Source organism: Ascaphus truei, chromosome 17 (genome assembly GCF_040206685.1).
Source record: "Ascaphus truei isolate aAscTru1 chromosome 17, aAscTru1.hap1, whole genome shotgun sequence".
NCBI classification, from domain to species: Eukaryota; Metazoa; Chordata; class Amphibia; order Anura; family Ascaphidae; genus Ascaphus; species Ascaphus truei.
In genome coordinates this window covers 6,927,138-6,950,823 of record NC_134499.1, presented here as the reverse complement: position 1 = coordinate 6,950,823, position 23,686 = coordinate 6,927,138, and the positions used below count along the sequence as shown (strand labels likewise).

At 46.4% G+C, this 23,686-nt stretch overlaps 1 protein-coding gene across 3 annotated transcripts in view; it reads left to right on the top strand.

Annotated features, from left to right (window-relative positions):
* The window catches only part of IPPK (inositol-pentakisphosphate 2-kinase), a 47,251-nt gene that overhangs the window by 8,097 nt on the left and 15,468 nt on the right, over window positions 1-23,686 (top strand). For all 3 annotated transcript variants that reach the window (XR_012788514.1, XR_012788513.1, XM_075573795.1), the window contains exons 2-6: window positions 6,971-7,018; window positions 18,799-18,894; window positions 20,122-20,188; window positions 21,733-21,851; window positions 22,572-22,661. Coding sequence is in view for 1 of the 3 variants with exons in the window: in XM_075573795.1 (XP_075429910.1) it covers window positions 6,971-7,018; window positions 18,799-18,894; window positions 20,122-20,188; window positions 21,733-21,851; window positions 22,572-22,661 (420 nt within the window). In the remaining 2 variants the exon portion in view is untranslated. The remainder of the gene's footprint in view (window positions 1-6,970; window positions 7,019-18,798; window positions 18,895-20,121; window positions 20,189-21,732; window positions 21,852-22,571; window positions 22,662-23,686) is intronic.

Sequence of the window (23,686 nt, the reverse complement as noted above, 5' to 3'; positions counted from 1 at the left end):
ATAAGATTAACGGCTTATTTTTGTGTATGGCGTAGTTTAGCGGAAGCATGTATCACCGAGACGGTGATGTGGGACTCGGTTTAATTCGCGCACTGGCCCCAATTTTGTAGGGTATCGGGCTAGGGGGGAGAATGTAATAAAGGATTTCTTTACTGAAAAATTATTTTCCTAATGGTGAGCATTGTATAACTCTTGTTTCTGGGTCCTCTAGTGGCGATCCCAGTATTATTGCTGCTTCCCAATCGACGTTATTTGGCTTTGCTCAGAATCTGTTCTGTCCAGTGGGGAATGGGTTAAACCCTTGTGAGCAGGGAGTCCACCTCTTTCAAAGCTCCCAATTGTGCTGTCACTTTGCCAGTGTGAACACGCCTTCTCATTAGCATGACTCACAAGCACTTTAATAAGTAGCTGGTACACGCTGACCCGCAGGAAATAATTTACAGTCATCAACAGGGTCACTGGTAATTAAAGTCTCGACGCGAAACGACGCAGCGTTTCCTTGTTAATATTTCATTCCATGTTGCTGTAGTCATAGTTTTTATTAGCTTCTTACATACACTGTCCTGCGTAGTCTGGATGTGTGTCTCCTCTCCCCCCATGCAAGAAGAGGCAGGGGGATTCGTGCACCTTCTAAACTGCCATTGAAAAGTGCATAAACGGAAAGTTATAGAGGACAAACGCAACCAACTCCTGACCAGATCCCCTTACGAAGCCATAGGAGCGAAACACGTAGGGTTAAGGGTGATAGTGATGTAACCTGCCACGGCGGACACCGAATGTGGAAGTGTGCTGCGAGCGTAGCGTACGCGTGGATGTACGCGTGGATGTACGCGTGGATGTACGTGTGGATGTACCAATGCTGGATGAGGCTCGCGAACAACCCTGACTATGGGGCTGAGTACACGGCCCTACCATGGGGGCAGTTGGTCGAGTTCGTCCTCTAACCAGCCAAGGACATTTTCATTGATGCTTTTGCACCCACTCCCTGCAGTGCCCATCCATATAATCTCACATGTAAGTGAGCTTTATCTGCTTTTAATTTGTTTTAAATCCTCTTTATATTTGTGCCTGTGTGTTTTTTCTTCTTGTGTTTACTCAAGGATCCCCCGCTCGGGGGAAGAAGGACTTTAAGTACCCACGTTCACACAGACTGTGCACCCCAGTTATACCCCTGTGGCATTATTCTAGTTAGGAGGTGAAGTTGCGCCCGGTTTATAGCTGTTTGAGTTAAATAACGGAGCAGTGCGCATGCGCTGTGACAGAATGGGAGAGACAAATTCCCCCTATTAACCAAAGTGTAGGTTGGTGACTGGGGAACGCCGTGCTCCTCTGCACACTGCCGTTGGGATCAGAGTGGGGGAGGTGCGGTATACTTGGGCAGTAGCAGAGAAATATAACACTGTTCCCCGTTGCTGTGCCACTCGCAGCTTGCAGACAGTTCTGCTGAGTAAGTGGGCTGTTATTAGCCATCGCAAGGTTACACGTGGTCCCTTGGCAAGGGACCGAACAGCCCAGCCAGCATGAGCCACATTTACACAGTCTCCTAAAGAGGAGGCTTTGTGAGGGAAACATTTGTGGTGGGAGATGTGCTTTTGGCAGACAACTCCCTTCACTGCCATGGTTAACCCTTTTGCTGCCAGACTAGGGATACTGATGCATTGTTGGCATGGGAGGGATTAACAGAACTGCCAAAAAAGTAGCGGAATAGTGAGAGCTTCTCCTACTTTACCATGCGAGACAAAATGTTTGAAAAGCAAATAGGTCTGTCTCCTATGAACCAGTCTTTGGAAGCACGTGTTTGCTTTGCAGACGGGGCCCTGTATGGATCTGCTAATCAATAACATGTCTGGCTCTGAACTGGAGAAAATGCAAGCGATCTGTCTCTGAATGGTACAGGAAAAGCTGTGATCCTAATGATTATTTAACGTGGCTGTATTGCAATTGTGATGTAACACCCCCCTGGCAGTATAGAGGTTAAAAGGCAGGTGAATCATTCTTGAAGCATAACCCAAAGCCTTGATCCCAGGGACATTCGCACAGATACTCCTGTGTTTGCATCCTGCCTGGTGTAAAACAAACACGTACATTTCCTAAGTCGGATTACAGATGCAGTTTCACTAGTGACACACCAGGAGACACCCACCCAGGGCAGAGAATGGGATAAAGGGAGCAGGCTTAACCCCTGCAGGGCAGGAGAACACAAAGTAGGTTTCTCAACTTCATGCAGAGTTAAGAATTGTTTCTTTTTAAAACGGGGTGGCCATCTCCAGTCCTCGAGCCACCAACAGGTCAGGTTTGTATTCCTGCTTCAGCACAGGTGGCTCAATCAATGGCTCAGTCAACGACAGCCACCTGGAGCAGGAATATCCTTAAAACCTTACCTGTTTGTGTGGCTCTTGAGGAGTGGAGTTGGCCTCTCCTGTTCTAACAGGTTAGAAATGGGTTTTAAGTGGACTGCATCCTTTACTTGTATGGCCCAGCAGGACACTTGCTGGATCCGTAGTTGTGACACTGGTCCCTGTCTGTGCATGTGGGATCTGCTGCTTCATCTTTCTGAAACAACATTGTGGTTGATCTAAATGAGGAAACTCAAACTTCCTGGGAAAGGGGAGATTCCATTGCCTCAGCCAGTCCTGTCCTGTTTTTACACTGCCTCAAACACACTAAACAAAGGCAGGGACTTGGTATATAGGAAGCAGCATCAGAAATCCCACCCGGGAGCCGGGTGCATCTGGGAACATCTGTCCCGTTATCGCCAGGTGTCTCCATATCTCCCATTGCATGTAAAACACGCGGCTGTTGGCGAGTCATCTCCCCAGTTCTGTGACTGAATCACAATGCTGCTTTAACATATGTTTAGTTTGAAACTTCAATGACTGCATTTCAGTTATTTGGTTACAATTAAACACCATCCTCAGGCAAAACGAGCCTCTTTCCCATACAGGCAGATTAGGCTGAAATGCAAATGAGGGCAAGTATATTAGGCAGTGAATACATTACTTTTTCTGTTCCTGTGCAAACTGACCCTGATTCACACAACCCTGATCTGGTCTTCTGGTAACTCACTCCGTCCCAAAGCAGGGGAAGCAATTCCTTGGCAGTGAAAGAGTGAACTGTATTGTCCCTATTCTGAGTCTCTCAATGTGTGCTATGCTGCCTGTAGCCATATTTACAGTACTGAGGGTATCTTAATCGCCCCCAGAAATATGTACTATCGCAGATACAGTACTCGGTATGTTTCGTGCAGCTTGATAAAAGTCGATATTTCTGATGCTGACCAGTTTTGTTTTTCTTTCGATGATTCAATGGAAACAGACAACTCCACTTTGTACATTCTCGCAGAGCTCGTTTCTGGGAAGAATGAACTTTGTGTTTGTTTTAGTGTGATCTGGTGAGCAGTATTTGCACGTACGCATGAGCAAAGCTTGATCTGCTGCCCCCTCGCCTGTTCCTGTAACCTCCCTGTACTCGGTGGGTGTAGGAGACAGACACTGCCCTTTGATAACATTGACCCCTTGGTGCTGGTGTGTAGCACTTTGCTTTTTTGGCCTTCTTGTATATATCTGTTTAAACATTTAAGTAATCGCCCATTAATATTTTTTGCATAATTCAATTTTTGCCTAGTTCAATGATGGGATAAAACCACACAACATTTCACTCTGGTAGAGACCTGGGATAGAATAACATGGCTGCTGGCTATTGGACTATTTCTGAGATACGCGTTGGTTATTTTTTTTTGAGGTACCTGAAACTACAAGCTGTCTAAATGGGCCACGTGTTATGCTTTAACGAAAGGGTATTTAAAATACTCTGTGCGACAAATGTGATGACACCAGAGGAACTACACAAATCGAATGATATAAAGAGATGACACTGATACCCTCACTTCATCTTCACACCTTAGTAATGAATCAGGTCAGTAGTGGGGCAGTGTATTAAGATTCCTCACTTCCTGTGGGTCCTGGGACGGAGTAAGTCCGTTGCCATCCTCTGGATTGTGTGTGAACCAAAAGGTTGAGCAGAGGCTAGCTTTGTACTAAGCAGAGCCCTGTGTGAGTAGATGGATCTCCTCACACTGCAGCCTTTCTCATCCTTGGCCACAAATGACTCAAGAGGCTGCCTTTTGCCTGGTCAGTCCTTTTGATGTAACTGACCTAAACTCCCTGAAATTGTTACACTTGTGTAAATGTTGCTGACAAGTTTAGCTCATGTCTATCGTTGCTTACAATAACCACATATTTAACAGGACGGTCTGTAGATGTGGCTAGTTCTTCCTGGTTAGGAAGCAGATGATTGTCGTGTTTTTTTTATTGAAGTTATTTTTAGATGGAATAACAAACCCCTTTTTAGTCATGATGGTTGGGATAACTATTGAACCAACATCGTATAATCCTCTGCTTGATAATGTCATGCAGTTGGTTTTGTATAGTAAAACATCAGTGTCCAAAGACCTGAAGAACTCGTTCAGAGTGCGTGGAAAAGGGTGGGTGGTGCATGGCTCTACTTGTACTTCCAGCTCCCTACTTATCGTTGGAGAAAATCTAATTGAAGTAATTCCATAGATCCATTTAGATTTTTTTCTGATGACACCTCTGGTATCTAACCCACATAAGTCATCCGTAGGAGAGGCCTTTGCCAGACCAGAGGTTTCTTTGGTGCTTTGAGAGGGTTGGAGAATATTGGACATCTAATGAGACATCTATCTACCAATAGACAGCAGGAGCTAGAATTATTGACCATGGTTAAAATGCTCTAAACGGGGCCTAGTTCTTTCAGAAGAGATCTACATTTTGTGTTTGTCACGTACGGTGCACCTGTGAGCACGGGACCTGCATATGGAATAAGGGTTAATACGCAGCTCGTAGGCTGTCCCACTCTTTACCTTCACAAAGGTCCCTCAACTGAACAATATGTCCCCATAATGTGTCCTCATATACCACCTGTCACGAGCAGCCAGAAGTGAGCACGTGACTAGATATGCAACCAGGGTTAATACACACGACTACTCTATCCAACTCACCTTTCTCCTCCGCAGGGTACTTTCAATGAGTTAATATTAACCCCTTAATTGCAATCATATCTATATGCTTCCACCACCTGAGAAATTATGCAAATAAGATGTAAAGTTAATACCTGCCAGTCCCAGGTCCCTATTTATTATAGAAAAAATAAAATGTGCTTAAAACACCTGTTGTAGCAAAATGTGTCCCAAAATGTAAATACTCTCTCCCGAGCAGGCAACAGTTCATTCAGAGCTCAGACTTAAGCTCGACTTTTCCCCCATTGAAACAACATATACCCATCCCTGTTGTAAATCAGCTGTGAGTGACCGTTTTATGACAGTTTAAAAAAAAACCAAGATTTTGCCTCAGTATATAACCGCACTCATAGCTTCCCTTTTCTAATACTGAGACACACGTGAGTTACATCAATAGATTCAGGCGCTCATTACGGACGCAACGAGACTAATCACGACTGTCTTAATCCTAAATTTGAGTGACAAATGGATATCTGTCCCTTAGTACCTGCTAGACCTCCCAGGTCTAATCATTGCATGCCATTCTGTGCCACAGACACAAATGTAACTCTTGGCATGTACAGTAGATGACGTCACATGAGTCAGTATTCTCACTTTTAATAAAGTCCTCCAATGAAACCTTAACCTGTGTCATCTCTCTGCAATGTCATAGAGAGGAGTACTTGCACACTGCAATATGGTGCTGGAGGGGGGACTTATCTGCCGGTGCACTGGGTCCAGGGAGGTCCAGACATCCCAGGGGAGAACAGTGTAGAAAATGGAAGCAGGCACACGGGCTTATGCAAAGAATATTTAATGTGCCACAAAAAGGTCCAACATTTCGGCAGGGAACTGCCTTTATCAAGGAGAGGGCAGCACTCTCCTTGATAAAGGCAGTTCCCTGCTGAAACGTTGGACCTTCTTGTGGCACATTAAATATTCTTTGCATAAGACCGTGTACTTGCTTCCATTTTCTACACCTCTCTGGAATGTACCAGTAATTATTCATGAACGTTGAGGCTTCTTTGGCGTGATGTGCAGTCACGTTCCACTACCCAAGTACAGGTTGTGATTCCTTCCAGTGGACCACAGAGCTAATGAGTGCAGCGATTACGAAACCCCAGAGGTCTATGTCCTGGGCACTGTACCAAGTGGAGACCTGTGAGGTTTGGAAATCTCTGTACATGTAGTACATCGGTGAAGAACTTGTATTGATCCATAAAACAACATTTCGTAACCTGCACTGAACCTACACGTCTCCACGACTAAATTGGCATCTGGAACATGTACTAGAGACATGATTTATCAAACTAATGCGAGGGGTGTCCCTGCTCGTCACAGGGACTTGGTACTAAATGCATAGCCTTTTATCCCATCAACTGCTGTGCAGTGCGGTGCTGGCCCCTCTGGGCAGCGAAAGTGAAGTTACTATTTTACAGCACACGTGTCCATATTAACCAAGTGATGCTAAAACGCAAGTTCCCTTCCTATCCCATTCAAGTGACCTAAGCTTAGCACCACTTAGTAACCATGGCCCACAGTGTGACACGCCATGCCCTGTAACCATACATTTCTCTCTTCTGTTTGTGAAATACATTTACCAGTAGAGCTGAAATGTCAGAATCCATATCCTAGCATATAAGTCTCCTATACAGCTGTCCCAGAGTCTTTACTGAGACAAGCAGCATGAATCGGTGAGGGAGTAACACGCGTGACGTTTTACCATAGGATTAGTATGTGATTTGTGACGCTACAGGACAAGCAGATGAAATGCAGGGTGGCGTTAAAAACCCTATTGTACTGCGCTATGGATTATGTTGGCGCATTACAAATAAATGGTAGTACTGCAGGAAGAAGTGTGTGCAGGAGAAGGGGAGCTTTGCCTTGGGAATGGGGTGAAACGTGTGTGTGTTGTAATATTATGAAACTGAAATATAAAGTGTTCTCTTTCAGCGCTGCGTGGTGCTGCGGTTCCTGAAGTTTCTACCAAACAGGAATAAGGTAAGGGCTTTTCACATGATTTCCCGTCAGTGCACATGGCAGATTACATAGTGCTGGGCTGGCAAACTCCAGTCCTCCAGGGCCACCAACAGGCTGGCTATTTGGGATATCCCTGCTTTAGCACAGGGGGTGCAGTCAACCACTGAGCCACCTGTGCTGAAGCAGCGATATCCTGAAACCTGACCTGTTGGCAGCCTTTGAGGACTGGAGTTGGTCTCCCCTGAGTTAGTAGGACAAAGGCAGAATCCCAAAGAGCTTGTTTATGTAACAAGAGCAGCACATCTGTACATACTGCCGAATATGCACATCTGGCAGCTTCTGTGGAAGGCTAACATGGCATCCCTAGGGAAGGGATATAGTAAGGGCTTGTAGGACTGTTGCTTTAACCCTTTTGTCAGGGTGGAAGTGTCGGGGTTAATGATTAACTGCTATTTTCCTGTACTCTAAATGCTGCAGTATGCAGAGAGACTAGAAAACAAGATTGTTGTTGCACTTGTGGCTTGGCTCCGGCCTGTAATTGCAGTGCTACTTCCTGTTCCTCTGGCCCTTTTAACCCTGTAAGGGTTAATTGGCGAAGCTGTGCACCTAAGATAACCCTTATAAATACAGTCCTTTGAAATCCGGATGTTGACACCTCGCGTGCATTCGTTAAGTAAAGAAAGATGCTACCTGTGAAGGAGTATGCATGTTTGAAAAAGGGATGAGATTTTTTTTGTCTTTGGTGGTCAACAAAGGCGCTGTTATAAAATGTGACACAATGTACCCAGTCATGTCTCCCCAGGGCACTTTAATGCCTCAGTGCCAACAGATATTGCAACAAGGCATTTAAAAAATGTAACCATGCCCACTGCCCATACAGATTGCAATGGAAGCAATACGCAGTCTGGCACTGTGCTTGGTCTGAGAGTTGTTAGTGCTTTATGAAACAAACATTAAAATGGAAGAGGTGGTGTTGGCTGGTGGGTAAGTGCTGTCAAGGGTGCACCTTTCAGATTGTGGCCCAAAGAAAGACATTTGAATGGAAAAACACATTGAATTGGCATTCTGATTCTTTCAAATCAAAGACCATGAATGAAAGGTTGAAAGCAGCCCTGAGCTGCCTGCTTTATCCCAGTGTCCCTAGAGCAGCGATTTCCAACAGGGGGAACACCTACGGGTTTGTGAGGTATCTTCAATGGTTTCTCCGCCCTGAAAAATGGGTGTTCCTGAGCCTGTGTGGGTACTGTGTACTGGCTAAGGCCTCAATCTGTGCCTTAGTGTGGGGGTATCACAGTCACAGCAGGAGCTTCCAAAGACTCGAGCATGGCATTGTGGGACGTGACTTTGGAAGCTCTCGCAGTGAGTGACGGCAATAACCCCCATGCTGCCTGCACACACTGAGGGGCATTTTGGGGGATTATTAAGCGTGTTCCCACCACGCGCTCAGGACACTATACTGAATGGGATCGGTCACACAGTTTTGTTAGCAATAGTCTGAGGAGGCAATAAGATTAATTAGGGGTTATTTTGTACACACACACACACACACACACACACACACACACACACACACACACACACACACACACACACACACACACACCACCCCCCCCCCCTTCCCCATAAAACGTGGTACCCAGAAGTAATACATTGAGCATTAACTCTCGTTTTCAAGTATGTCGTGGGCAGAGTTACGATACATGGTTACATTAAATTAAGAGGTTATACATAAAATTTACAGGACAGTTAGAGGTATGATTATGGGTGTATGTATCAGGAGAGGCCTGCAATGTGATGTTAGAGGTAGGATAGACCTGCAATGCGTTAGGAGAGGTAGGATAGACCTGCAATATGTTAGGAGAGGTAGGATAGGCCTGCAATGTGCTGTGTTAGGCGGTAGGATATGCCTGCAATGTGCTGTTAGGCCGTGCCTATAGTGCCGTCGATGGCGACACGGCAGGTGACGTCACCCGTCGCCACTGGTGAAAGTTATGTTTCGGCGGGGTCGCAGGGTTCCGGCAATTTGATTTGTTCAAGGGCCGTCACGTGACAGCCCTTGAAAATCAAATTTTGCCGGCTTCCAGTTTCCGCGTCGCCGTCACTATAAGTGCGGCCTTCGAAGAGGTAGGATAGGCCTGCAATGTGCTGTGTTAGGAGAGGTAGGATAGGCCTGCAATGTGCTGTATTAGGAGAGGTAGGACAGGCCTGCAATGTGCTGTATTAGGAGAGGTAGGACAGGCCTGCAATGTGCTGTGTTAGGAGAGGTAGGACAGGCCTGCAATGTGCTGTTGGAAGAGGTAGGATAGGCCTGCAATGTGCTGTGTTAGAAGAGGTAGGATAGGCCTGCAATGTGCTGTGTTAGGAGAGGTAGGATAGGCCTGCACTGTGCTGTGTTAGAAGAGGTAGGATAGGCCAGCAATGTGCTGTGTTAGGAGAGGTAGGATAGGCCTGCAATGTGCTGTGTTAGGAGAGGTAGGATAGGCCTGCAATGTGCTGTGTTAGGAGAGGTAGGACAGGCCTGCAATGTGCTGTATTAGGAGAGGTAGGACAGGCCTGCAATGTGCTGTTGGAAGAGGTAGGATAGGCCTGCAATGTGCTGTGTTAGAGGTAGGATAGGCCTGCAATGTGCTGTGTTAGGAGAGGTGGGATAGGCCTGCAATGTGCTGTGTTCGGAGAGGTAGGATAGGCCTGCAATGTGCTGTATTAGGAGAGGTAGGATAGGCCTGCAATGTGCTGTGTTAGGAGAGGTAGGACGGGCCTGCAATGTGCTGTATTAGGAGAGGTAGGACAGGCCTGCAATGTGCTGTGTTAGAGGTAGGATAGGCCTGCAATGTGCTGTGTTAGAAGAGGTAGGATATTCCTGCACTGTGCTGTGTTAGGAGAGGCAGGATAGGCCTGCAATGTGCTGTGTTAGAAGAGGTAGGATAGGCCTGCAATGTGCTGTGTTGGAAGAGGTAGGATAGGCCTGCAATGTGCTGTGTTAGGAGAGGTAGGACAGGCCTGCAATGTGCTGTGTTAGGATAGGTAGGATAGGCCTGCAATGTGCTGTGTTAGAAGAGGTAGGATAGGCCTGCAATGTGCTGTGTTAGGATAGGTAGGATAGGCCTGCAATGTGCTGTTAGAAGAGGTAGGATAGGCCTGCAATGTGCTGTGTTAGGAGAGGTAGGATAGGCCTGCAATGTGCTGTTAGAAGAGGTAGGATAGGCCTGCAATGTGCTGTGTTAGGAGAGGTAGGATAGGCCTGCAATGTGCTGTGTTAGGAGAGGTAGGATAGGCCTGCACTGTGCTGTGTTAGGAGAGGTAGGATAGGCCTGCAATGTGCTGTTAGAAGAGGTAGCATAGGCCTGCAATGTGCTGTTAGAAGAGGTAGGATAGGCCGGCAATGTGCTGTTAGGAGAGGTAGGATAGGCCTGCAATGTGCTGTGTTAGGAGAGGTAGGATAGGCCTGCAATGTGCTGTTAGGAGAGGTAGGATAGGCCTGCAATGTGCTGTGTTAGGAGAGGTAGGATAGGCCTGCAATGTGCTGTTAGAAGAGGTAGGATAGGCCTACAATGTGCTCTGTTAGAAGAGGTAGGATAGGCCTGCAATGTGCTGTGTTAGGAGAGGTAGGATAGGCCTGCAATGTGCTGTGTTAGGAGAGGTAGGATAGGCCTGCAATGTGCTGTTAGGAGAGGTAGGATAGGCCTGCAATGTGCTGTGTTAGGAGAGGTAGGATAGGCCTGCAATGTGCTGTTAGGAGAGGTAGGATAGGCCTGCAATGTGCTGTGTTAGGAGAGGTAGGATAGGCCTGCAATGTGCTGTTAGAAGAGGCAGGATAGGCCTGCAATGTGCTGTGTTAGGAGAGGTAGGATAGGCCTGCAATGTGCTGTTAGGAGAGGCAGGATAGGCCTGCAATGTGCTGTGTTAGAAGAGGTAGGATAGGCCCGCAATGTGCTGTTAGGAGAGGTAGGATAGGCCTGCAATGTGCAGTTAGGAGAGGTAGGATAGGCCTGCAATGTGCTGTGTTAGGAGAGGTAGGATAGGCCTGCAATGTGCTGTGTTAGGAGAGGTAGGATAGGCCTGCAATGTGCTGTGTTAGGAGAGGTAGGATAGGCCTGCAATGTGCTGTTAGAAGAGGTAGGATAGGCCTGCAATGTGCTGTTAGGAGAGGTAGGATAGGCCTGCAATGTGCTGTGTTAGGAGAGGTAGGATAGGCCTGCAATGTGCTGTTAGGAGAGGTAGGATAGGCCTGCAATGTGCTGTGTTAGGAGAGGTAGGATAGGCCTGCAATGTGCTGTTAGGAGAGGCAGGATAGGCCTGCAATGTGCTGTGTTAGAAGAGGTAGGATAGGCCCGCAATGTGCTGTTAGGAGAGGTAGGATAGGCCTGCAATGTGCTGTGTTAGAAGAGGTAGGATAGGCCTGCAATGTGCTGTGTTAGAAGAGGTAGGATAGGCCCGCAATGTGCTGTGTTAGGAGAGGTAGGATAGGCCTGCAATGTGCTGTGTTAGAAGAGGTAGGATAGGCCTGCAATGTGCTGTTAGGAGAGGTAGGATAGGCCTGCAATGTGCTGTTAGGAGAGGTAGGATAGGCCTGCAATGTGCTGTGTTAGGAGAGGTAGGATAGGCCTGCAATGTGCTGTGTTAGGAGAGGTAGGATAGGCCTGCAATGTGCTGTTAGAAGAGGCAGGATAGGCCTGCAATGTGCTGTGTTAGGAGAGGTAGGATAGGCCTGCAATGTGCTGTTAGGAGAGGTAGGATAGGCCTGCAATGTGCTGTGTTAGGAGAGGTAGGATAGGCCTGCAATGTGCTGTGTTAGGAGAGGTAGGATAGGCCTGCAATGTGCTGTTAGGAGAGGCAGGATAGGCCTGCAATGTGCTGTGTTAGAAGAGGTAGGATAGGCCCGCAATGTGCTGTGTTAGAAGAGGTAGGATAGGCCTGCAATGTGCTGTTAGGAGAGGTAGGATAGGCCTGCAATGTGCTCTGTTAGAAGAGGTAGGATAGGCCTGCAATGTGCTCTGTTAGAAGAGGTAGGATAGGCCTGCAATGTGCTGTGTTAGGAGAGGTAGGATAGGCCTGCAATGTGCTGTTAGGAGAGGTAGGATAGGCCTGCAATGTGCTGTGTTAGGAGAGGTAGGATAGGCCTGCAATGTGCTGTTAGGAGAGGTAGGATAGGCCTGCAATGTGCTGTGTTAGGAGAGGTAGGATAGGCCTGCAATGTGCTGTGTTAGGAGAGGTAGGATAGGCTTGCAATGTGCTGTTAGAAGAGGCAGGATAGGCCTGCAATGTGCTGTGTTAGGAGAGGTAGGATAGGCCTGCAATGTGCTGTTAGGAGAGGTAGGATAGGCCTGCAATGTGCTGTGTTAGGAGAGGTAGGATAGGCCTGCAATGTGCTGTGTTAGGAGAGGTAGGATAGGCCTGCAATGTGCTGTGTTAGGAGAGGTAGGATAGGCCTGCAATGTGCTGTGTTAGGAGAGGTAGGATAGGCTTGCAATGTGCTGTTAGAAGAGGCAGGATAGGCCTGCAATGTGCTGTGTTAGGAGAGGTAGGATAGGCCTGCAATGTGCTGTTAGGAGAGGTAGGATAGGCCTGCAATGTGCTGTGTTAGGAGAGGTAGGATAGGCCTGCAATGTGCTGTGTTAGGAGGTGTAGGAGAGATAGGATAGGCCTGCAATGTGCTGTTAGGAGAGGCAGGATAGGCCTGCAATGTGCTGTGTTAGAAGAGGTAGGATAGGCCCGCAATGTGCTGTTAGGAGAGGTAGGATAGGCCTGCAATGTGCTGTGTTAGAAGAGGTAGGATAGGCCTGCAATGTGCTGTTAGGAGAGGTAGGATAGGCCTGCAATGTGCTGTGTTAGGAGAGGTAGGATAGGCCTGCAATGTGCTGTTAGGAGAGGTAGGATAGGCCTACAATGTGCTCTGTTAGAAGAGGTAGGATAGGCCTGCAATGTGCTGTGTTAGGAGAGGTAGGATAGGCCTGCAATGTGCTGTTAGGAGAGGTAGGATAGGCCTGCAATGTGCTGTGTTAGGAGAGGTAGGATAGGCCTGCAATGTGCTGTGTTAGGAGAGGTAGGATAGGCCTGCAATGTGCTGTTAGAAGAGGCAGGATAGGCCTGCAATGTGCTGTGTTAGGAGAGGTAGGATAGGCCTGCAATGTGCTGTTAGGAGAGGTAGGATAGGCCTGCAATGTGCTGTGTTAGGAGAGGTAGGATAGGCCTGCAATGTGCTGTTAGAAGAGGCAGGATAGGCCTGCAATGTGCTGTGTTAGAAGAGGTAGGATAGGCCCGCAATGTGCTGTTAGGAGAGGTAGGATAGGCCTGCAATGTGCTGTGTTAGAAGAGGTAGGATAGGCCTTCAATGTGCTGTGTTAGAAGAGGTAGGATAGGCCCGCAATGTGCTGTGTTAGGAGAGGTAGGATAGGCCTGCAATGTGCTGTGTTAGAAGAGGTAGGATAGGCCCGCAATGTGCTGTTAGGAGAGGTAGGATAGGCCCGCAATGTGCTGTGTTAGAAGAGGTAGGATAGGCCTGCAATGTGCTGTTAGGAGAGGTAGGATAGGCCTGCAATGTGCTGTGTTAGGAGAGGTAGGATAGGCCTGCAATGTGCTGTTAGGAGAGGTAGGATAGGCCTGCAATGTGCTGTGTTAGGAGAGGTAGGATAGGCCTGCAATGTGCTGTGTTAGGAGAGGTAGGATAGGCCTGCAATGTGCTGTTAGGAGAGGTAGGATAGGCCTGCAATGTGCTGTGTTAGGAGAGGTAGGACAGGCCTGCAATGTGCTGTGTTAGGATAGGTAGGATAGGCCTGCAATGTGCTGTGTTAGAAGAGGTAGGATAGGCCTGCAATGTGCTGTGTTAGGAGAGGTAGGATAGGCCTGCAATGTGCTGTTAGAAGAGGCAGGATAGGCCTGCAATGTGCTGTGTTAGGAGAGGTAGGATAGGCCTGCAATGTGCTGTATTAGGAGAGGTAGGATTGGCCTGCAATGTGCTGTGTTAGGAGAGGTAGGATTGGCCTGCAATGTGCTGTTAGGAGAGGTAGGATAGGCCTGCAATGTGCTGTTAGGAGAGGTAGGATAGGCCTGCAATGTGCTGTTAGAAGAGGCAGGATAGGCCTGCAATGTGCTGTGTTAGAAGAGGTAGGATAGGCCTGCAATGTGCTGTATTAGGAGAGGTAGGATTGGCCTGCAATGTGCTGTGTTAGGAGAGGTAGGATTGGCCTGCAATGTGCTGTTAGAAGAGGCAGGATAGGCCTGCAATGTGCTGTGTTAGGAGAGGTAGGATAGGCCTGCAATGTGCTGTTAGGAGAGGTAGGATAGGCCTGCAATGTGCTGTGTTAGGAGAGGTAGGATAGGCCTGCACTGTGCTGTTAGAAGAGGCCCTGCCTCATGGGGTTTACAATCTATAAGGAATGGTAAGTGGAAACACAGGGTACAGGGGATAAGAAGGTTGCTGTGTTTCGGATTGTAACAGAGCAGCTGTAACATTAAGGCCTCGGCCAAGCTCCTCGCTGGCGTGCTGAGGCTCAGGGAAAGCGGGTGCTTTCCCTGGCCTTGCGGGTGCTTTCCCTGCGCGCCATCAGGGGGCTGGCCGGGGCCGCGCCAGTGACGTCACGGAGCTGGTTCGCCCTCATTTAACGAACCGCTCACGTGACCGGCCCTGCGCGCCGTCAAGCGGGGAAATTTTACATTTCCCTAAGACCTACGCTTCCGCGCGCTTGCGGAAGCGCAGGTGAGCCCCTACTAAAGCCGCTCTAATTGCGGCTGTAGGGGCTCAGTGCTGAGCGGGAGCGCGCCTCCGCCATCAAGCAAGTAACATGGCCGAGGCCTAACAAACAGTGTGTGTGTCTCTGTGTGTCTCTGTGTGTGTGTATCTATATGTACATGTGTAATGGTTCAGTCTCTGCCTGGTACGCATATCTTATTTTTGATAAATAATGCATTTTATGGCACTCTGTAGGCAGAGATTCCCCTTGTTGTTTGGCCTGTTATGTTGGAGCACAGTACATGAGGTTTATCTCACTGACATGTTTAAAACTTCAGTACTTGCAAATAGTGTGTCTGTGTGTGTGTCTGTGTGTGTGTTTGTGTATACACACACACACACATTTGCAGTGGAAGCTGATCTCAAAAGGTGGAATCCATACGTCAGAACATCCCCTCTGTCTCTTCCTCCCATCCTACACCTCTTCCTAACTCTCCTCCTGCCTTCCTTGACTCCTTTTCCACTGTCTCAGAGGAGGATGTGTCGCTGTTGATCGCCTCTTCTCCCTCTACCACTTGCTCTTTTGACCCCATTCCCTCCCATCTCCTAAAACCTCTTGCTCCTACTATGATCCCTACGCTCACACACATTTTTAACTCCTCCCTCTGCTCTGGAACCTTTCCATCCTCCTTCAAACATGCAACAGTCATACCATTACTCAAAAACAGCAAGCTTGACCCTACCTGTCTTTCTAACTATCGACCTGTCTCCCTCCTGCCTTTTGCCTCTAAACTCCTTGAACGTCTTGTATTCTCTCGCTTGCTCCATTTTCTCAACACCTATTCTCTCCTAGACCCTCTACAATCTGGCTTCCGCACTGCTCACTCCACGGAAACAGCCCTCACTAAAATAACTGACGACCTCCATGCTGCCAAAGACAGAGGTCATTACACTCTGCTCATATTACTCGACCTCTCTGCAGCATTTGACACTGTGGATCACCCTCTTCTCCTTCACATTCTCCATACTCTTGGCATTCGGAACAAAGCTCTATCCTGGATCTCATCCTACCTCTCCCATCGTACTTTCAGTGTCTCTTCTGCTAACACCTCCTCCTTCTCTATTGATCTCTCTGTGGGGGTACCCCAGGGCTCTGTCCTGGGACCACTTCTCTTTTCTCTGTACACACTCTCTCTAGGTGACCTAATAACATCTTTTGGATTTAAATATCACCTCTATGCTGACGACACACAAATATACTTTTCAACACCCGACCTTACACCTGCTATACAGACCAAAGTTTCTGAATGTCTCTCTGCTACATCATCCTGGATGGCCCTCCGTCGCCTTAAACTCAACATGGCTAAAACAGAGCTCCTCATTCTTCCTCCCAAACCTGGCCCTACTACCTCCTTCCACATTACTGTTGGAACTACGATCATACACCCAGTAGCCCAAGCACGCTGCCTAGGGGTCACACTCGACTCCTCTCTCACATTCGCCCCTCACATTCAAAACATTTCTAAAACTTGTCGCTTTTTCCTCCGCAATATAACAAAGATACGCCCTTTCCTCTGTTGCTCGACTGCTAAAACTCTGACTCAGGCCCTCATTCTCTCCCGTCTTGATTACTGTAACCTCCTGCTGTCCGGTCTTCCTGCCTCTCACCTGTCTCCCCTACAATCTATCCTAAATGCTGCTGCCAGAATCACTCTACTCTTTCCTAGATCTGTCTCAGCAACTCCCCTCCTGAAATCCCTCTCCTGGCTTCCAATCAAATCCCGCATCTCACACTCCATTCTCCTCCTCACTTTTAAAGCTTTACACTCTTCTGCCCCTCATTACATCTCAGCCCTAATTTCTCGCTATGCACCATCCCGACTCTTGCGTTCTGCTCAAGGATGTCTTCTTTCTACCCCCTTTTTATCTAAAGCCCTCTCCCGCCTTAAACCTTTTTCACTGACTGCCCCACACCTCTGGAATGCCCTTCCCCTCAGTACCCGACTAGCACCCTCTCTATCCACCTTTAGGACCCACCTTAAGACACACTTGCTTAAAGAAGCATACGAATAGCACTGTGAACATTCTGAACACAGGATACATAAAGCTTGACCCCCTGCAGACGCACTTACCAGAACTCACTCCTACTGTCTCTGTACGTTCTCCCTACCTACCAATTAGATTGTAAGCTCCTCGGGGCAGGGACTCCTCTTCCTTAATGTTTTGTTTATGTCTGAAGCACTTATTCCCATGATCTGTTATTTATATTATCTGTTATTTATTCGATTACCACATGTATTACTGCTGTGAAGCGCTATGTACATTAATGGCGCTATATAAATAAAGACATACAATACAATACAATACCCCAGCAGACAAGCATTTCAATGTAACTCCGGGGTGCCAGCTCCTGAAGCCCTGGCCTGGTGATGGCCCTTGAGGACTACAGTTTCCCACCCCTAATTCTAACATCACTACAGCCTGCCTGGACAATACTCACTCACTGATAGGCTGGCATACGTTAACCTCTTCAGTGCCGGGGTGGCCTTTAGCACATTGCATTAGAAACTATACTTCAGCCCAGTCATATAGTAAATCTGTTAACCCCATGAATGCCGGAGGGGTTACTCTGTACCACGCCTGTATGATCTGGTTTTATTTCTTAGATTTGTAAGTGCTTTGCCTTCTGTTGTAATTTACATATTTCCCTTGTTTCTAATGTATTTGCCTCCTATTGTAATGCTGTAAAGCGCTGTATAAATAACATTACACACACGCATACATTCCTATGAAGACGGCCTCAAAGCATACTGATAAAAAATAGTTTGGGCAATGTTCCTGAGAAATGCTCTAACAGCTGATGAGTACAGTGTCTGCAGCATTCGTTCCTCAGTTGGCTACAAAGCCAATTTTGAGCCCTCTGCGGCTTTGCTTTGCAATGTATGACAGGCAACAGGCAGGGGTTAAACTATGAACCCCCCCACCTTTCTCGCAGAAGGGAGCAGCAAACGGAATATAAAAAGTTCTTTAGAAATACTTCGATAGGTGGTGAGTTGGTGCATCACAAAAATAAGCTCATCAGTAGTATAAGTCCATTCAAATGAATCCAAACTTCAGAACCACTGTATAAGTAACAGAGGTGTTCTTCCCAGGGAAAGGAGACCTAGTGGTGCCCACACAGCTGCCACATCCGAGGGTCCCTCTGAGACATAAATCCCCCATGGGCTATAATCCATAAGCAATCCCACACAGGTTTGTGAGAGGTAATAATAAAAGGGCTGTTGCCCTATACCTGACTGTGGATTCTTCAGCGTGCAAGCCTCAGATGCAGAGGAGAGAAAAGGAGCTCAGCTATCCGCATCCAGAGTGCATGACATGACAAATAGGGCAACTTCAAGTACAATAAAAACGCATTGTTTATTTAATAAATCAGCTTACACCTTGAGAGAGTCCTTTTTGGACGAAGTGCGTTGTCCTACCCCATTGTAAGCTGATTTATTAAATAAACAATTTGTTTTTATTGTACTTGGAGTTGCCCTATTTTAATTTCATGCATTCTGGATGCGGATAGCTGTGCTCCTTTTCTCTCCTCTGCTGCTTTAGAAATACTTCGTAGTGTTTGCTGGTTTTTATTTTGTAACAGGTTTGGAGCAGAGGGTCCCTGGAGCTGTGTTGATTTCAGCTCTGGGGACCCCCTGCTTCCTGAGACGTCCGTCTGAAGGGGCTGCCAGTGGCAGTCCTGGCTGGACTCACAATATGGCGGTTTAATGGCCCCGCAGGCCAATAGGAGACTGACGTTATCCCTTGAAGCTGCCTATTGGCCCACATGACGTGGGACCTTTAAACTGAAGATACCGGCATCACACTTAGATCGGCGTATCTCCGGGAGTGGGGGGGAGAGTGGAGGGGCATGGTTAAAATAAACATGGTTCAGCTCTGTGGACCCCACCAGCTTGGGGTAGGAGGTATTCTTGAATACCAAGTGTGCTTTATGGGCGACAGATTTGGGTAAAGGAAGGCATCAATCAACCAGATGTAACCCCTAAATATGTCCCTGGCATTAGCTCACTTTGCTGCTTGGTGGGGGACAGCCCCTTTGGGAAATGCCTAATCCCATGTTATTATTTTTCAGACTACAGAGGAAGTGTATCAGCATCTCCACAACATCTTGGACTTCGGCAAGCACATTATGAAACAGTTTCTGGGTGAAAGCTATGTTCATCACGGGGTATGTGAAACAATCTCGTGCTCAGTGTCCCCCATCACCTGCTAATAACATGGTGATAATACTTGGCGGGTTGGGATCTTTCCTTGCGAATCTCTAGTAATAAATATATCTCAGCTCTGCTGGAATATACTGTTTTTTTTAAATGCATGAAACATATATACTGTATATATTTTTTGCATTTTAAACTGCATTTGTTCTTGGTTTGTCTTTAATTTCTACTCTGTATTGCCCTTTAATTTGTACAGATTTTTATATAAAAATATATATCTATATACAGTTTTTGAATTGGGAACGTGGTCTGTAAAATGTAATTGACCTGTCTCATTCCCAAATAAAAAACTGCGACCCCTTCTCCCCAGCAACTCTGATTAAGTTAGTGAGAAATGTTTAGTATCTGAGAGCAGGTATCTTACCTTCAGGTGAATATCAATGAATAACATTTCAATGTTTATACTGCAGATTTTGGGATATATCTCAATTTATAGATGAATGAGCACTAGTCCTCAATTAAAATTAACCCCATTTCCTACCTGCGAGCACAAAGGAAATGTTCTCACCATAACTTTATTTACAAACATTTCTGTGTCCGCTCTCTGTGTACTTAAGGTGTAGTCATATGTGTAAACCTTGCGTTCGGATTTAAATACATGTTAATCGGTGTTCGGTCAAAATGAGGACAGAAGGATTTGGGAGACAGTTTTCTTTGATTCTACTTTATTGTAGGGACAGATTAAAGGAAAAAAATGTCTTTGATCCTTTGTTTTGTAATTATTCAAACTAAACCAACAATTAAGTATGATCTCAACTTTCTGATATTTTCAAAAGTGTCCTGGTTTGTGTCCAGCACATATAAAGAAGAAAGTTGACATTTTTAAATACAAAATGATCCGATCTTTCTATTTCTTGTCAAATAGATGCCCCTTTGAGTTTTGCTTGAAATATTTCTAGGTTTGCGAAAGTGAATGGGACGGATTCTCTTCTGTGCTGATTCAATCACATGTAACTTGCCCCCGGCGATTCTGCTTCACATCAGAGTATAGAGAACGTACAAGAAGACAAACAAATCAGTCATTTAATTTTTTTTTTTATATATATATATAATATAATTTCCACTGTTCTTTTCGTTCTAATTCTCTCCACTCGGAAAAAGCAACAATCTATTTAATGGGGTTTGTGATGGGGAAAGGCCCAAACTAAGCAGCTCACTGCTCTGATTTTACTTTGTAGGATGTGGTACAATTACCGTTGGACTTCCTGAAACGTCTTTGTTTAAAGATCCAGTCGGAGAGACCGGGTAAGGTACCCTGTATATAATATACAAAGGGCACTGCAGCTACCATACAACATTTGAATTGACTGAAACCGATTGATTTCCAAATGTATTTTTTATTATGAAGCAAAAGCATAGAATGCACTTGTAATTTTAGGGTCATAGACATGGAGGGCAAAGATTATTCTTTTGGTTACAAAATACCATGTTCTCTGTCTTGTGTGTGTTATAAATAATACATGTTAATCCCTTGGCTGCAGAGCAATGCGTTGTGGTGCCCTCAGGCAGTGGTGGGGTTTGTGAGAAGAGGAATGTGTGTCTGCTTTGTACAGACTGTTATGTTGGTGCTGGGACAGATACAGTAGTTGGCATCAACAGCGGATATGGCCCTGCTCAGCAGTAACTAATCCTGTAGTCTGTTCCCCTTTCCACTTATTGTGCAGATGTCAGAAAACATTGTTCATCCGTAGCTCCGATACCTGAACCAGGATTGTACTAGAATGTCAGCGCACTGGTCTGCTCTTTACGTTCAAGCCATGAGAAAAACCTTCTATGTTGGTGCTCGGATCAATTCCTTTTCCTCCTTCGTAGACCGGTCTGAAGTTGGGGAATCTGCTTTTCCTCAGCCTGAAATTAGGGTCCCATTTCCATCTAGGTGAAGCTGCTTATTGTCCTAGCCCACAAACCCAAAATGGGATGATCAGAGCTCATCAATAATTATAGCTGCTCCCTACCATCTTATCAATTCTCGTGCCCATGGAAGGGTTTTATTTTTCTATGCACATGAAGAGATGCTGCAATATCTGAGTTACAATGTGAGCACTGCAATTTGTTTGAATGCACACTAAATGAGAAGAAATGGTCTGTTTCTGCTATTTATGCAGGGAAGCAGCTGTGGGAAGAATGATAGTGTATAGAGGTACTCTATATCATTGTATAGCACCACATCTTCATTCTCCTCCGTCTGTTGGAGGTCAGCAGAGATGAGTAGTAACAGGAAATGCTACATTTGCTCCTGACTTACAAGCGGGAGGGAGTACAGACGCTGCTTGGAGGGTAAAGATTAGTTTTTGGGACATTGTGCTAACCTTATATTAAATAGACTGTTTAAGACTGGAGCAGCCAACTCCAGAGCTCGAGGACCACCAGCAGGTCAGGTTTTAAGGATATCTCTGCTTCAGCAAAGGTACATTAGTCAGTGGCTGTCGTTGACTGAGCCACTAACTGCCACGTATACTGAAGCAGGGATATCCTTAAAACCTGACTTGTTGGCCCTTGTGGACTGGAGTTGGCCACTCCTGGTAAAGGTGAAGTGGTTAAACTGCCCAGCAGATGTCCGTGTGAATTGTCTATATCCCCATCTGTGCTGCAGGGGGCATGCTGCATATTTCTGTGAGCTCATAGAACTATAATAGAATTGCAAATCTGTGAAGTACGGCTGATTTGGGTTTTAAAGGAAATGTTTAGTTTCACTTTATTGCCAAGTACAACAGCATCTTTGCCTGTCCCCAAACGCCATGCAAGTGTCCCATCCTTATTATTTACCAACTCCTGGTATGTTGTTTCAGAGTCTCGCTGTGATAAAGAGATGGACGTCAGTGGTTATGCCATGTGCCTTCCTAACCTCACCCGACTGCAGACTTTCCCGTTTGTAGAACTCAGACCCATCTTCTGCATAGAGATTAAGGTGAACACGGTGTCTCACAGCATTCTCTGCAGCAGCTACTACACACCAATAAGACAATATCACCTCTTTCCTAATGCATCATACGGCAATTAGAGGGCCTGTGGCAGGGAACGGCCTATGAAACATGTGTGGTGGCGCTGCTCCCTTACTAAAACTTTATGGAATGAAGTGCTTGATGTGATCCAGTTAGTCACTGGTACTCGTGACACTGGATCATGCTGCGGAGTAGAGATGGTATCCCAAATGATCATATTTGGAGACTAACGGTTAGTACACAACGCCTTTATGATGTACCTGCTAACTCATGGCACTTGCTAGTTTTCATGGGGTGAGGCGCTCCATCTGGGGGCCCGGTCATGTGATTGCTTCTGATCATATGACCCGGGTGCTCCATAGATTCCCCCCCCCCCCCCCAGCACCCTTCAGGCTAAATGATCTCAAATCAATAAAATTCCTGCAAGAGTATCGGATGCTAAGTAAATGTAACCAGCCCCCATGTCTTGTCTGGATGGGCTACTATCAACTATGGACTCCCTAAATAAACTAGTTTGGCATTTCGCATTGAGCTGCAGTGAGTTTAAGTAGAAGAAAGGGGGATTTATGCAGCCTGTAGCAGACTGTAATCAGTAGAGAAAAGACACTGGCTAACACATTTGGTGAACTCGCCCCCGTGTTTAACAGTTTCATACTTAATCATGATATTTTTCTTCCTGTCTTCAGCCTAAATGTGGTTTTATTCCCTGCTCTGGCCACATCGCAAAAGAAATCAAGAAGAAAGTGTGTCGTTTCTGCATGCACCAGCACCTGAAGGTAACACACTGCGCTGCCCACAGGGTCCGCAAAATGCTAGGCCTTGGTCACTAAGCTTTAAGGCACTCGTAGAGGTCCAGGGGTCCTTATGACGTACACCAGGGGTGCGCAAATTGGGAGGCGCTGGATTTTCTAAGAGGGGCGCGGCGGTTGCAGAGGCCCAGCGCTCTTCCCCAAGGCATTTAAATTAAATGCTGGGGGAGGCATGAGGCCTCTGCAACGTCACTTACATGCTCTCAGCCGGGGGTCAAATGACAGCGCATCATATGATGGTGCGAAGCCCGAGAGCAGGTAAGGGGGGGGGGCGCGCGCAGACTGGAGCGCGAACTAAAAAGTTTAAGCACTCCTGACGTACACGTCGTCACCCCTTGCTCGTTTTTTAGAGGCTGTTCGCGCTCCCACTGATCACATACTACATTGAAGGGTCGTTGCCACAACCCTCTAGCAGTGAAGGGGTTAAATAGGGACAATTATGCTACATAAACAGTCTCTCTGTTCCATAACAGTGTGTGCAAATACAGGTCATTTCCATGCTCACCATGAGCTATTCTGGCACCAAAATGCGTTATTTCCATTTTACACAGGAGCGGGAAGTTCTGAGGATTTGCATAGGATGTTCATGCAGCTTTAATGCATGTGAAGTCTCTCCAATCACCATGTAACTCATTTATAGTTTTTTTTGCTGTTTTTTAGTAGTCGGGAGAAGTATTTCAGATGTTCACATTCTGAAGAGAAGCTCCCTCTCATTTCTGTGTTGATTGGGGCATGACAGAGCATTGCGGATCGTTAGGATAGCTGGAATTACGTGGGGCAGACATCTTATGTTTGGCTTATTCACTATCTTTTAATTCAACTGATTTACTTTAAAAAAAAAAAAATACAGTTCATCCATCCATTGGTAAAAGAGAGATGGAAGTAAATGTATTTCATGAAGTGTTCAGTCCGTAGGTTACAGATGTTAATGCATTGCTCCATGCTGTAATACACAGCTGCTTTAGCATAGAAAATGGTTTACGCCGTAGTTA